At 40.9% G+C, this 12818-nt stretch overlaps 1 protein-coding gene across 3 annotated transcripts; it reads left to right on the top strand.

Moving 5' to 3' along the window:
- The first annotated feature begins 6 nt into the window (after positions 1-6).
- LOC108758755 (uncharacterized) lies at positions 7-12348 on the top strand. Of its 3 annotated transcripts, none has more exons than XM_018503840.1 (11): positions 7-264; positions 2040-2192; positions 2271-2429; positions 2556-2980; positions 3091-3568; positions 4181-4521; positions 4604-4809; positions 4939-5224; positions 5296-5432; positions 6113-6262; positions 9263-12348. In XM_018503840.1, the coding sequence occupies exons 2-11, from the start codon at positions 2070-2072 to the stop codon at positions 12334-12336; spliced, it is 5379 nt and encodes a 1792-aa protein (XP_018359342.1). In that variant the 5' UTR covers positions 7-264; positions 2040-2069; the 3' UTR covers positions 12337-12348. The 3 variants fall into 3 exon arrangements, with proteins under 3 accessions (XP_018359342.1, XP_018359344.1, XP_018359343.1); XM_018503842.1 differs by lacking the exon at positions 7-264 and adding an exon at positions 434-1316; XM_018503841.1 differs by lacking the exon at positions 7-264 and adding an exon at positions 434-1323.
- Positions 12349-12818: the final 470 nt, after the last annotated feature.

Below are 12818 nucleotides of genomic sequence, written 5' to 3'. Positions count from 1 at the left end.
AGAGGAAAATTTATATCCGACGTTACGAGGAGAGCACCCGTTCCGTGTGCGCGATTACGTGACAATCGTAGTCATTGTCAATTATTATTACTATCGTTCGCTGACTGTCAGTTGTTCGCGAGAAGCAGAATGACGCAGTAGACAGGAGAGGACAACGGCGGCGGTGACGCGCGCGCGGAGTGCAATAGTGGGCTGTCTCTCTCTCTCTCTCTCTCTTTTTTTCTCTTCCTTCAACAATGGGAAAATACGATCAAGTTTTGTGAAGTAAGTGCTATATACGATGGAATCTATCCCGCTATCGATCACCGATATATTTCGTGTTCCCGTCGTTCGATAGTGATCTGCTCCGCACGAATACGAATGCGACGATAGAATAGTCAATAGACGATATAAAAGACACGGGCGCGATAAGCGAGGCCTTCCCTTTGTTCCTCCGACGATCGCCTTTCCATCCCCCGTCCCTTCCGTATCTCCGCGCGATCCGAGGACGTCGCTTTTTTAACGTGATTGCGTAAACCGCTCGGAGTACGTCATATTCGCGCGTCTGAATCGTCAGTCCGTTCGTGTTTGTTTTCCAATTTGGTTTCTCTATGTTTCGCGGTGGTTCACCGAGGTTCCGTTCGCCTGCACTTTTTGCACTCGGCATCCTCGGTTTCTCTCTCTTTTCAAATGCCCGAATATATATTTATCGTACTTTAAGCGATAAACGTATTTGGGGATTTTAAATAAAGAGACGTGCGCGGTCTTGTTTACAGAGGCGACACAACCGACAACGAACGCGCAACGAACGTTCGGTCGCGATCGCCCTACCTTCCCCGTTGATTGTCCCTGAACGTGCGATTCGCGCACAGCCAACAGCTGTGCGCGCTGCGTTGTGCAACGCAACGTTTCCCTCTCCCCCCTTTTCACTCTACACGGCTGACAAAATAGACTCCCCCTTCCCTTCCCGCTCCATCCCGTTCCGTTCCGTCAGCCGTCGTCAACACGTCGGTATACCACCACTATTATACGGACAGCCCGATACGCTTTCCTACTTTTCGTGCGTGTTGAACGTGTTGAATAATGTATCGCGTGACGACGACGACGTCGACGATGACGGCGTTTCGTCGAACGTTCCGAATTTTAACGACGACGATCGCGCGACGGCGGCGTCGCGATGTACAGTAATCAAGTAATGTCCGCGAAATTGTCGAGTGGCTACGAACGGGTGCACTTTGGGTTCTTTGTCCTCCGCGCAACGATTATGCGAACGGCGCGCTTCACGCCCGCCGTCGTCTCGTCACGCGAATAATTTCTCTCCTCGCTCTCTCCTACTGGTGACTGGTGAGTGCGTCAGGACGGGAAGGCCAGGTTTTATGTTCCATGTCATTCAGAGCATTCTCTGACCGTCCTCGGGATTGCTCTGTCCTCTGTCCGTTTGCGATAGAGACGCGTATTTGGCAGGAGTCCTTTGTTCCCTTTGTCCTTGCTTATCGATGTTGCGAACGTCGCGCGATATCAAACCTTTTCTTTCTATATAATATAGCTTTTTGTAGTTTCTGTAGGATCAGTTATTTGTATTTTCAAGTTGTCGATAAGAATATTGAGATAAGATTGTTAATTGCAAGTTTTATATATCTCTATATAATTATCTTTCAAACGCAAGTTTCTGATTTTTTAAAAGTGGAATCATCAACGAGATATAAGTTTACTGCGGAGATTTTGACTGTCGTGTGATATTTAAATGTTTAAGTTTATAATCTCTAATAGCGTTGTTGACTGTAGTGGGTTTGCATCAACCTGAATTGGATATTGTATGCTTTGCTATTGATAGAGCATGTAATGTCATCCAATAGTGGAGCATTACTCCAATCCAGGTTGGTGCAAACCAGCTACAATCGAAAATAAAAATAAATATTCAATTTACATATAAATACTATCTTTTACTATCTTTTTGTATGTATTAACAACTTGTATATTTTATATGGTAAAATATACAAGCTTTTAATACATAAATTGAAAAGATAGATCTTCTACTCAAGATTTTACCATCTTTATAGATAAATAAAACTTTAATTTGGCAATAAAAAATGTCTGCGGAATCACCAAGGCGCGGTGTGCATAAAGGAGCTCAAATCGTTTCACCTCAGCCCATAGTAGATCGATCAATCATTGATAGTGTTGCTGGGATCATAAATGATATAGTACCACAGGTATATATAAGTTAATTAAAATGATCTCAATATTATAATTCAAATATCTCCAAGTGTACTATGTTTGCAATTACTCAGGGATATGCCGGAGTATCCAATTCTGATAATAAGGAAACCATATCATGGGCGCGATTTGAATACGCAGACATAAATGACCCTGCTTTATATCCTGATTATAATGAAGGTTCTAGTACACCACCGTTGCTATTGGTATTAGGATACGCGGTTGGCGTTCAGGTAAATGTTATGTTAGAACGAAATACATTTTTTTTTTAGTTATCGATATTTAGCATATTCACTTCTTTCATCGAATTTAAATTTTTCTTATTCAATTGTAACAGTTACCGATTTTTGTAAACGCAGGTATGGCTGATAGCAGCAACAGGAGAGGCAACGGAGATCCTATCATGGCGACAAGGCGTGGTTCGTATTCTTCGAATTCTACCAAATCCAAAGACTGACGACGAACATGTCGATGAATTTGAAGCGAAACGGCCGATGGTAGCGGTCTGCTCTGAGCCGGATTCAACTCTTCCGGGACCAAAAACCTTTTGCGACGTTAATTTCATCTCCTTGAAAACCGGCGAGTCAATACACAGTGTAGGATTCAAGCATTCTGTCTGCGACGTGTTGGCGAACAGGCGATCCGTGGTTATAACGTTATTAGAAAAAATTGCGATCTTTGATGCTAGAACATTGCAAAATAATATAACAATCACGACTTGCTATGCCAGTCCTGGCCCAAATCCAAATCCCATCGCTTTAGGAACGCGATGGCTCGCTTATAGGTATAGAATTTGACACACATTTTATATCTTGCGTTTTCTAACGATTTTAATACTTTACGTAGGTAACACAGTTTTATTAGATGTGGGCTAAAATCACTCTTTATTTGCAGCGAGAAAAAATTAATACCCGCAAGAAGAAGCAGCGGTGGTTGCGAAGGGGAAGGCGTTCAGAGTTACACAGCGACGGTTTTATATGCGGCGAAGTCGCTAGGGAAAGGTCTTCGCGGACTAGGGGAAACCGTAGCGTCGAGTCTCACTGGGAATTCAGTATCACCGATAGCTATCAATAATGCGGGCAATGACATAACGCAACCAGGCGTCGTTACGATATTGGATCTTCAGATCGCGAAAGACGAGAAAGAGTTAGATGACACTAATGCGGATGCTGTAATTGCTCATTTTACTGCTCACAGCGATGCAATCGTTGCCATGACTTTTGACTTAACCGGCGCGTTATTGATGACAGCGGATAAGAGAGGACACGATTTCCACATATTCAGAATCCAGCCGCATCCCGGTGGATCAACACTAGCGGCGGTGCATCATTTGTATATTTTACATCGTGGCGATACTACCGCTAAAGTACAGGTGCATTCCTAACATTTTTACTGTGTGCTTACATTTTAATTACATATATACTTTAGTTAAAGTATATTATTATTGACATGATATAGCTACAAGACATTTCATACAATTTGTAAAAAGTAAAAAATAATGAACTAATTGAAATTATATTAATATATCTATCAAGATTTAAGATATACATATATATATATATATACAGAAAAAATTCTTTGAGCTTATATAAAAGTATTTACTAGGGAATGGAAAGTCATTTTTCAAAAATAGTTACTATTACTTGTTACCGAGTGAAAAATAACTGTAATTACCGTTATTAGTTGCTGATTCTCAAAAGTAACTCGTAAAATATTCACTGGCCCGAAGAGGAGTCGGAACGTTTGGATTAGAATAAAGTACCATTTAGAATTTACTCACATTTTCAAAATATGAAAAGTAACGATAAAAATAACTACAAAATTCATTACCATTGCCAAAAAAAGTGTAACTACGTTACAGTTATCAAAAGAAAAAAGTAATACTGTTACCGGTCCTTTACCAAAGAGAATTGTAATGGTAACGGCGTTACAAATAAGAAGTTATTTCTATTTCTTAATATTTACAATATATTTATTATATTAGGACATGGTATTTTCGAGCGATACACGCTGGGCCGCTATTTCAACCGTGAGAGGTACAACGCATGTTTTTCCTGTCGCACCTTACGGAGGTCCTGTTGGCGTCAGGACACATTCCACACCCAATGTCGTCAATAGACTATCAAGATTCCACAAAAGTGCAGGCTTGACGGACGATGGTACCCGATCCCACTCTCCTGTGTCTCATACCGAACTACCTTTGTCCGTATATCCGTACTCCAATCCTCGACTTCCTCCATATCCTCATCCAACGATTCTGCATCCTTTATCACAAATTCGACAACCATCTTCTCTGAATCAAATCAACAGCTCCACACAGCCGAGGTAGCTACTGCGTTTTGTAGAAAACTAGAGTTCTACAGTAACAACAAAATTTAATTAAAAGATACCGTAAATTTTATTACAGACCACAACAGAGACAACGATTACATTCTGACGATAATGGGACTTTACCGTTGAAGATTTGCGCGTGTTTTGCTCCGCCAAGAGCTTGGATGTACGCGCAAAGGGAATCCAGTAGCAAAGTTGTCAAAAGAGCAGTCGATTCTCTTTTCATCATGGCATGTCATGGAAATATGATACAATACGACTTGGATCCTAAACCAGCTGCTGGTATATTACACAAAGAAATAATACACTTTATATATATATATATATTTTATAAAAGAGAAATCAGACGATTTATATTATCCAAAATTTTTTTCTTGCGTGTCATCTAACGTTTGCTTTTATTTATTTTAGGTGTGCCAAAGGAAAAAGTTTGCGACGACACCACGATTGAATTGGAAGTAGAAGCAAAGGGCCAGTGGCCACTTTGTAGGTCCCCTAATTCATCAGATCTTGTCCAACCGTTATCTCTGTCGAATCCATTACTTAGCATTTCGTTCACACCAAAGAACAATCAGGAATTTGATACAATCGAGGATCGTTGGTTGAGTCAAGTGGAAATCGTAACCCATGCTGGACCACACAGACGATTGTGGATGGGACCACAATTCGTTTTTAAAACTTACAATGCGCCTAGCGGGTTGGTTTTTCAATTTTTGTCAATTATAATCGTGATCTTACTGATTAAAAACGAAAATTAATCATTTCTAGTGTTGCTGTCAATCTGGTTGAAGCGGAGGCAGTCGAGATTGGAATTACTGGGTCGCGTCCAGCGAGATCGAAGCCTGTTAATATGCCTCATGCGGCGTCTAGGCCATTGATGCCAGTTGTCATCGATGGATCAGGAAGTGAGTGTGTGCAATAATTATACTAATTTAAAAAAATGTTTTTTTTTTATTACTTTAAATTAGACAAGGTGTTTCTTATAGATTTTTGGATGTTGAAAACGATGCTGCAAGTTAAATTTTACTAGCACGTTAGGTTTCTGAAATAATTGAAGTTTAATATGCAAAAATAGTTTTTTTGCGTTTATTTTTTTTTTTGTAAAATGAGTTAACACCTAGTCTAATTCGATGTAATTTTTTTACTATAAACTAGTGTTATCTATAGGCTGCTCTCGCTCGTTGCATTACTTCTTAAGAAAAAAGTGTGAAGTCTGTTGTAAGAATAAAATAAATTGATTATATTAAACAAGGAATATCTTAGAACTATACATGTGCGAATTATACATAAGAAATAAACGCTTTTAATGGTCAAGCTGGATCTTAAATAATTCAATGTGATTTTATATATTACATATGTAGTCATTTAAATTACGCGCCGAATTGATTTTTCGGTCTTGAAACAAACTTGATTAAACTGTAGTAATAATATCACAAATTAAATTGATTAATAATTTAATAATTTGATGCTTATAAGCATCAAAGATTTTACTGATGTTAAATAACATGTTATAGTATAATAATATGTAAATAGTTTTATTAAATTGATTATATTTATAAGAAAGTAAGATTTATTATACTTTCAGGCAGTTATGAGCAATCGCCAAGATTTATGGAGGCTTATGGTGATCCTCTAGACAGCGAGAACGTAGCTGTTGGTAGCTGCGAGAGTCAACTGAGAGAGGATCTCGCGGAAGCTATGCTCGAAATATCAATTGCGTCGCATCGTGCTCCAGGTAAGTACGCAATTATGCAACAAGTTTTATATTTTAGTTCAAAGCATCTATGAATGCAGGTCCACTTAGTCGCAATATCATCAAAGCGACTAAATCGATATGTTCTGTGTAATTTGTGCAAATTATTTATATGTTTATTTGATATATTTCATATATTTGCCCAATGATTTTGTACAATACTATAACTTTTGTACAATTTTTATCTCTTTAATAAAGAGTAAAGAATTATCTTTTATGTTATTTTTTGTCACTATAGAGGAATAATGTGGAAAAGATATTAGATAGATAACCGTATTTTATGTTTTTATTTTCATTGTTATCTACTTTGCCTGCATTCTACGTTACCACGGGCGTTTTCTAACAAGAACACAATGTAACACAATGAATTATTTCATCCTTGTTTTTAGCAAACAACAAGGATGTAATGATTCACCGTGTTAGGCTGATATTACATTTGTCGTATGATAAATTTTGTTAAGCGTGTTAATTGGCTGCGGGACAGAGAAATCCGAGAACCTCTTTGTCCTGCAGCAATTAATAGGCTTGAAAAGCCTGTCGTATAAAAAATGTAATTAACCTTATAATATTTCTTTGCTGGAAAACGTCCCATACTGTATAATCATTGTATTCGTTCTTTTGACGATTGTAAAATATTTTCATCAAACAAATACAAGTTTTTACATTGTGAGTATACATATACGATTTCCCGAATCATGCATATTATATACGCAAACATTTATACGATGTACATATATAAATCTGGGAAATACAGAATGTCTGATAATTATTGACACAACGCTGGATAGGCAGAGCGAAACTAAACCGAGTCGAAAAATCCTGTATCATTTTGTCATTTTCACAATAATTTAAGGGGTGTTGGTGTGACGGGGGGGGGGGGCAAACTCCGACGGAATTACTGTTTTGCTGATTAAATGCTGCTTATACACATATGATTTACCTCCTTTTATTATCCGGAGGCAGGAGCCAAAAAACAAAAGAAGAAGAAGTTGCCGATTCATTGTAGAACCCCGGTCAGTTTTAACCTAAATAGGTGACTATGATTTTTTGTACTAACAACTTGTTAGTTGTACAGCGAGTCGTTTAGCTCAACTAATGGGAAGAAATAAAGTCAAATTTGGCCAGTCTTAAGAAAATCGGTAGTCTTAATCGTACAAGTTGGCTGTTGGCTAATTTCACCAATTCACTGATAAGACTTAGGACTACCGACTCTGTAGAATCAGCATTAAGGGAATTATAAAGACGATTAGTAAGTAGGTACTATGGTACCCGGATATCACTCCCCGAGACACGCGAGTAATACCCGGGTACTCAGGTACCCGGACCGTATGTTTTCTATTTGTATGGTGAAATTCCGCGTTTTATATTAAATATAATTCTATAATATACAAATGAATAAGTAGAGACGGTTTTGGCTGGATCTTGATGCCTAATAACATTTTATACTTGTATAGTGCTTTTTTTTTTGTAGAAACCAAAAATAATCACGCCAAATTTAAGGAAAAATTGGGGTACATTGAAATAAAATAGATAAAATCCTTATTTGTATCGTTATAAAATCATTGTCAGTTATGCTTCAATAATTTATTTATGAAATTAATTCCAAATTTGATCAAATGCGAATAATATTGCACCACAAAACGTTAATTAAATAATATTTTTCATTAATAACATTTGTCTCGGTACCGTTTCCTCCACACCAAGCGTTGCATATTGCTAAACATATTTGATATTTCCTAAATATACAGATTTAAACTTGCGAAGTTTGCAAGATGTATAATTCGCGCGAATTTGACGTGCGCATATTTCGATTTACCGTTTTTATTAACAATATTGAGAAAAAATAAACAAAATTTTCGAAAAAAGAAAGAAAGAAAAATAATTATGCTTGATAGCGTTTCATGACGACGTTATCATGCTATATTAATACCGAACCTGAAAGTGTATTCCAAATAGAAAAAAATGATATTCGTAAGCAGATATTTCCTATCTCTGTGATATGTTTAACGATGAGATATCATTAGTATTATAAGTTTGCGTGACACAGAACTGGCCAAAGGCAGGTATCTCCATTTTGTTCTCGTAACTGTATTATATGTTCGAGCACTAACAGTAAGATATTTTGTTTACGTCTGCTCTTTGTATCTTTGGAGAAAAGAAAATATCCAACAAGCGGTATTATGTACCGTTCTTGTACTAACCATATAAATCCATCACATTTTGCTCGAGCTTCTAGCTTTATGTATAGCTTAGAATGAGACTTTTTTTACAAACACATGTGTTTCTCTTAAGTTTGTCTTGACTTGACCCACGCATAATTGACACGCGTGTGGAGTATGCAAATGCGGAATGTAATAAAAAAAAACGAAAAAATTAGACCATCCTTTTCGTGAGACACTCGAGATTTTATTTATCAAGCACCAATTCCTATATAATTATACCACATTGAAAAAAAAAATTGGCTACTGCAACAAATTAGATGGTAAGATATTGCGTAGCATTTTTAATTGGCTGCAACAGCTAATTTTTGGTTGCAGCAGCCAATTTTTGATTGCGTTAGCCTATCCGCAATATTAGTATAGGATTTCCATATACTAACGCAATCAAAGATTGACTGCTGCAATCAATTAAAAATGCTATGTCATATTTAGCCAATCTTTTCTTTTAGTGTAAAACTCACTAGCGTTATATATACACTTTCTTTAAATTTTGATAAATTTTGCTGTGATTTTTTGTTTATTCGTTAACAAAGCGAAATTGCAATCATATATGATATAATCTCAAGCAAATATGCGCGCGGGCTATAATTATCACTGCAAAATAAGGAAAGAAGAAAGAGAGAAACTTAAGAGAAAGAGAGAGAGAGAGAGAGAGAGAGAGAGAGAGAGAGAGAATGAGAATGAGAATGAGAATGAGAATGAAAGACACGCGTGAGCAGCGACTCGTAATATTGATACCTGCCTACGGCTTTTCTGTTACTAGGGAGACGTACGGTATTTGAGAGGGTGGGTCAGCCGGTAACTAAAGTCGTCAACCCTCACACCGGCACCGTGATTACCGTGTCGGCCGACGAGGATGGGGACGCTATTAGCTCCATACAGGAGTACGACTCCGCCGCGGAGGAGATGCACGCACCTAGAAGCGTGTGCGCCGAGGAGGGTCCGGCCTCGCTCGGTGCGGTCGATCTCCCAGATGAGTCGGACAGCCGGGCGCTGAATCGCAAGCTCACAGAGATCTGCGCGGAGATGCGCTCGGCAAGCGAGCCGGCGATCAACAGCGTGCCTGATGAGAACATATGCGAGCTGCAGGATCGTCGTGCTCTATGCGCGGAGATGGCGGCTACGACAACAACGACGTCAATCGACTACGAAAAGGAGGAGGCGTTCTGCGAGGTGCCGACGAGTCTCAGCCTGTGTGCCCAACCAGGTGAGATTCCGAGCAGCCCTATGACACAGGCGAAAGAGACCGCGTTATGGTGCAGCAAGGGAAGATCTACCGACAGCCGTACTGAGGACTATCGCAGCGAGGCTCACGAGAGGCATTTTGCCAAGGCCAAGTACGTCGTCAGCTACGACGATGACAGCGTTACGTTGATGGAGAACAAAACGATGCGAAGCGATAGGAATATCGAGATATGGCAGTCGAACTTAGATGAGAAAGTCAAGAGACCTATCGCGAGAAGAGCCATCGTTGATTCCGAAAGAATCTCAAGTTCCGGTACCACACAGAAACGTCCAATTGAACAGCGGATGACGCGTGTGGAAAAATACGTTGTTAAAGAGGACGATGATAGTGTCATTATCAAAGACGCGCGTCGTATGGATTCGACAATGAGTGTTGGTGTGAGGAAAGAGGAAAATGACGCTGATAAGAAGAAAGTGGAGAGCGCAAGAGATATTAAGGTAGCGAGAAACAAATATGAGATGATACGCAGGAATGACGAATGGAAGAGTCAAGGTTCTCTACAGGAATTCACCGATAAGGATCGAGTTGTGCTCAAAAGTAGAGAAATTAAACGCACGAGAGAGCTATCTTCTATTGACTTGTCCGAGCCAATGGAATCGATTGGTGACGTAATTGTGAAGAGAGAAAATCCTGTAAAACCCGTGTTGGATGTGGAAAATGTGGGATTGCTATCTGATCATGACAATGAGTATCATAACGATAATGAGTTGCCATCGTTGGATCCACCGCCGCTGGATGATTTCAGTTCTATTGAGTATCACATGGTAGATCCATGCAATCTTGCCAAAGACGCTGCTTTGACGTCCACTCAATCCGACGATGACATCGAGCACATCCACGAATCTGAGGTGATGCAGATGCGGATGAAGGCTGACGCGGACAACGGCAGGTGCAAAGACGCAGGTGTGACTGTCAACACGGTCGCGCAATTTTCTTCTCCTGTGGTGCGACGGAAAAGCAGCAAGAGCACGATTTCGGATGATGATCTGGAGTACATACACAACGTCGATCTCGGTTTTGAATCCACGAATTCAGGCGATGCCGGTACGACAACGTCCTTGACGAAGGCGAGCAATAACAATTCGCGTAGAAGGCATAGCAGGCACACGTTGTCCTCTGATGATGATCTGGAGCACGTTCAACTTTCGGAAGTCCATGAGTTGGAACTTGACGCGGTGGCGAGATTGTCGCAGAGAGAATCTCTGCAGGCGACCCAGGAAATAACATCAGTGGAGCAGCAAGGAACGAAATCTAAGTCTGGCAAGAAACGAAAGGATATCATGGTGATTGAGAAGAACAAGGCAGAAGCCCCAGAAGTCACTGTAATATACAATCCACTGGAGGAGGTCTGGTCAAGGTCGGAGGAGAGCGATAAACGCAGTTCCATTGATTATTTTAAAGATAAGCCGGAAGGTCCGTACCCAAGCCCCACGAGAAGGCCCAAAAATCGTGGCTCAAAGATGACGAATTTCTCATCCTCGCTGCTACCTGCCAAGCGCGCTTCTCAGATCACCGACAGCGACATCGTTGAGATTATCGACATCGACGCTATGCAAAAAGTTTCCGATACGACGCCGGAGTGCAAAATTCTGCCTGTCATTGCCGGAGCGCGCACTCGGAAATCTCGCAAGAACAAGAGGTCGCAGTCAGACGGTCAGTCACAAGAGAACAGCTCGACGGAGCTTTCTATCTCTGTCCTTTTGCCCTCATTCTGTTCCTCTAATGTGAAAATGGCGGAACTGCAGGAGGCCGTGCAGGAAGCCGTACGGGAGGAGCCGTTTGTAGAGCTCTGCTCTAAGGATCAGGACTCAAAAGCTCTACCTTTGGCAGAGATATCCTGGAGCTCTATCGTGAAGAAAAGCATCTCTCCTTCCTCGGATTCGCAGGAAACCCGCAAAGAAACGGATCTCGAGCCGTTGATAGAGGTGGAGGAGAAACTAGAGGCCGACGAACACGCGAGGAAGCTGGAAGAAGCGGAATTTTGTGGCAGAGACAGTCCTACGTTCCTCGAACCTATGGAACGCGTGATGTGTGAACATCAGAGTACGCGACAACGAGCATACAAAACTAAAGAGGAAGAAGAGGAGGAGAAGGAGTTTCTTTTCGATCAGGATGACATCGATCTGATGGCGACGATAACGGTCAAGGAGAGTATCCTCGTAGACTTTCACACACCGATAGACGAAGAATCTCGCGTGGACAAGGATATCGCGCGCATAACGCGAGGCAAGATCTGTCGCGTGGACAAGGGGGATAACAAGGCGACGGAAGGCAGTCCTCTTTTCGCTTCGGAAGTACGATCCGTCGTCAACGAGACACGTCGAGGTAACGTGGCAACCGAAAGGAGAGAATCGCAAAGAGAATCTTCTTTGCAGCTTCAACCGATGCAGCGGCAGCAGGTAGGGATCGGTGACAATGGCAGCACTACTGGGACGTCCGAACGGTACGATACGGCTTTCTCGAAGATGTCCCTGGAATCCGATCATGGGTACGCCGAAAAGCGGAATGAAGCGGATCGCGAGACACCTGGCGAGCACTCGACTGCCGCCAAAAAGGCGAGCAACAGATCTAAGAGGAAAAAACGCAGATGAGTAGAGGATTGCTGCATGGACGTGCCTAGGGCCAGCCTTGCTCTTTACATACTCCTAATGCAAGTGACAGGAGTAGATTAGCGTTCATACATAACGGAATAAGATCACATCGAAGTCCGAGCGTTCCGTGCGCAACCTTGAAGAGCTATTTCGCATCGGGTAGCGCCGAACGGCATATATCTCGTTATAATGCTGATAAAGTTCATCTTTACTCCGTGTAATACGCTATCGATTTCCAAGAATTCGTTCCTGACACGAAAATTAATGTTTGAGACTATTGCAACGATCCAACGGAAGACTTGTAAGTGAAATCGAAAGCGTGTCGCGCCATATATATGTGAATATATTTCAAAATCGCGTTTCGTGTGGCCCTATTCTCGTTTCGTCTTATCAATTAGTCATTGATATCAAAAGTATATGCGCGAACGGATATTGTGTTCGGGCGATATAGCGGGCAAGGTTGTGTTCTAGCCGATATTAGG

The sequence above is a fragment of the Trachymyrmex cornetzi genome, unplaced genomic scaffold (assembly GCF_001594075.2).
Source record: "Trachymyrmex cornetzi isolate Tcor2-1 unplaced genomic scaffold, Tcor1.1 scaffold16, whole genome shotgun sequence".
In the NCBI taxonomy this organism is placed as follows: domain Eukaryota; kingdom Metazoa; phylum Arthropoda; class Insecta; order Hymenoptera; family Formicidae; genus Trachymyrmex; species Trachymyrmex cornetzi.
This window is presented reverse-complemented; position numbering and strand designations above follow the sequence as displayed.

Bases quoted from the DNA above. Each gene is read 5' to 3' on its own strand.
- LOC108758755 (XM_018503840.1), top strand. From the start codon at position 2,070: ATGTCTGCGGAATCACCAAGGCGCGGTGTGCATAAAGGAGCTCAAATC. The intron at 2,981-3,090 runs GTATAGAATTTG...CTTTATTTGCAG, and splicing joins ACGCGATGGCTCGCTTATAG to CGAGAAAAAATTAATACCCG. The intron at 5,225-5,295 runs GTTGGTTTTTCA...AATCATTTCTAG, and splicing joins ACTTACAATGCGCCTAGCGG to TGTTGCTGTCAATCTGGTTG.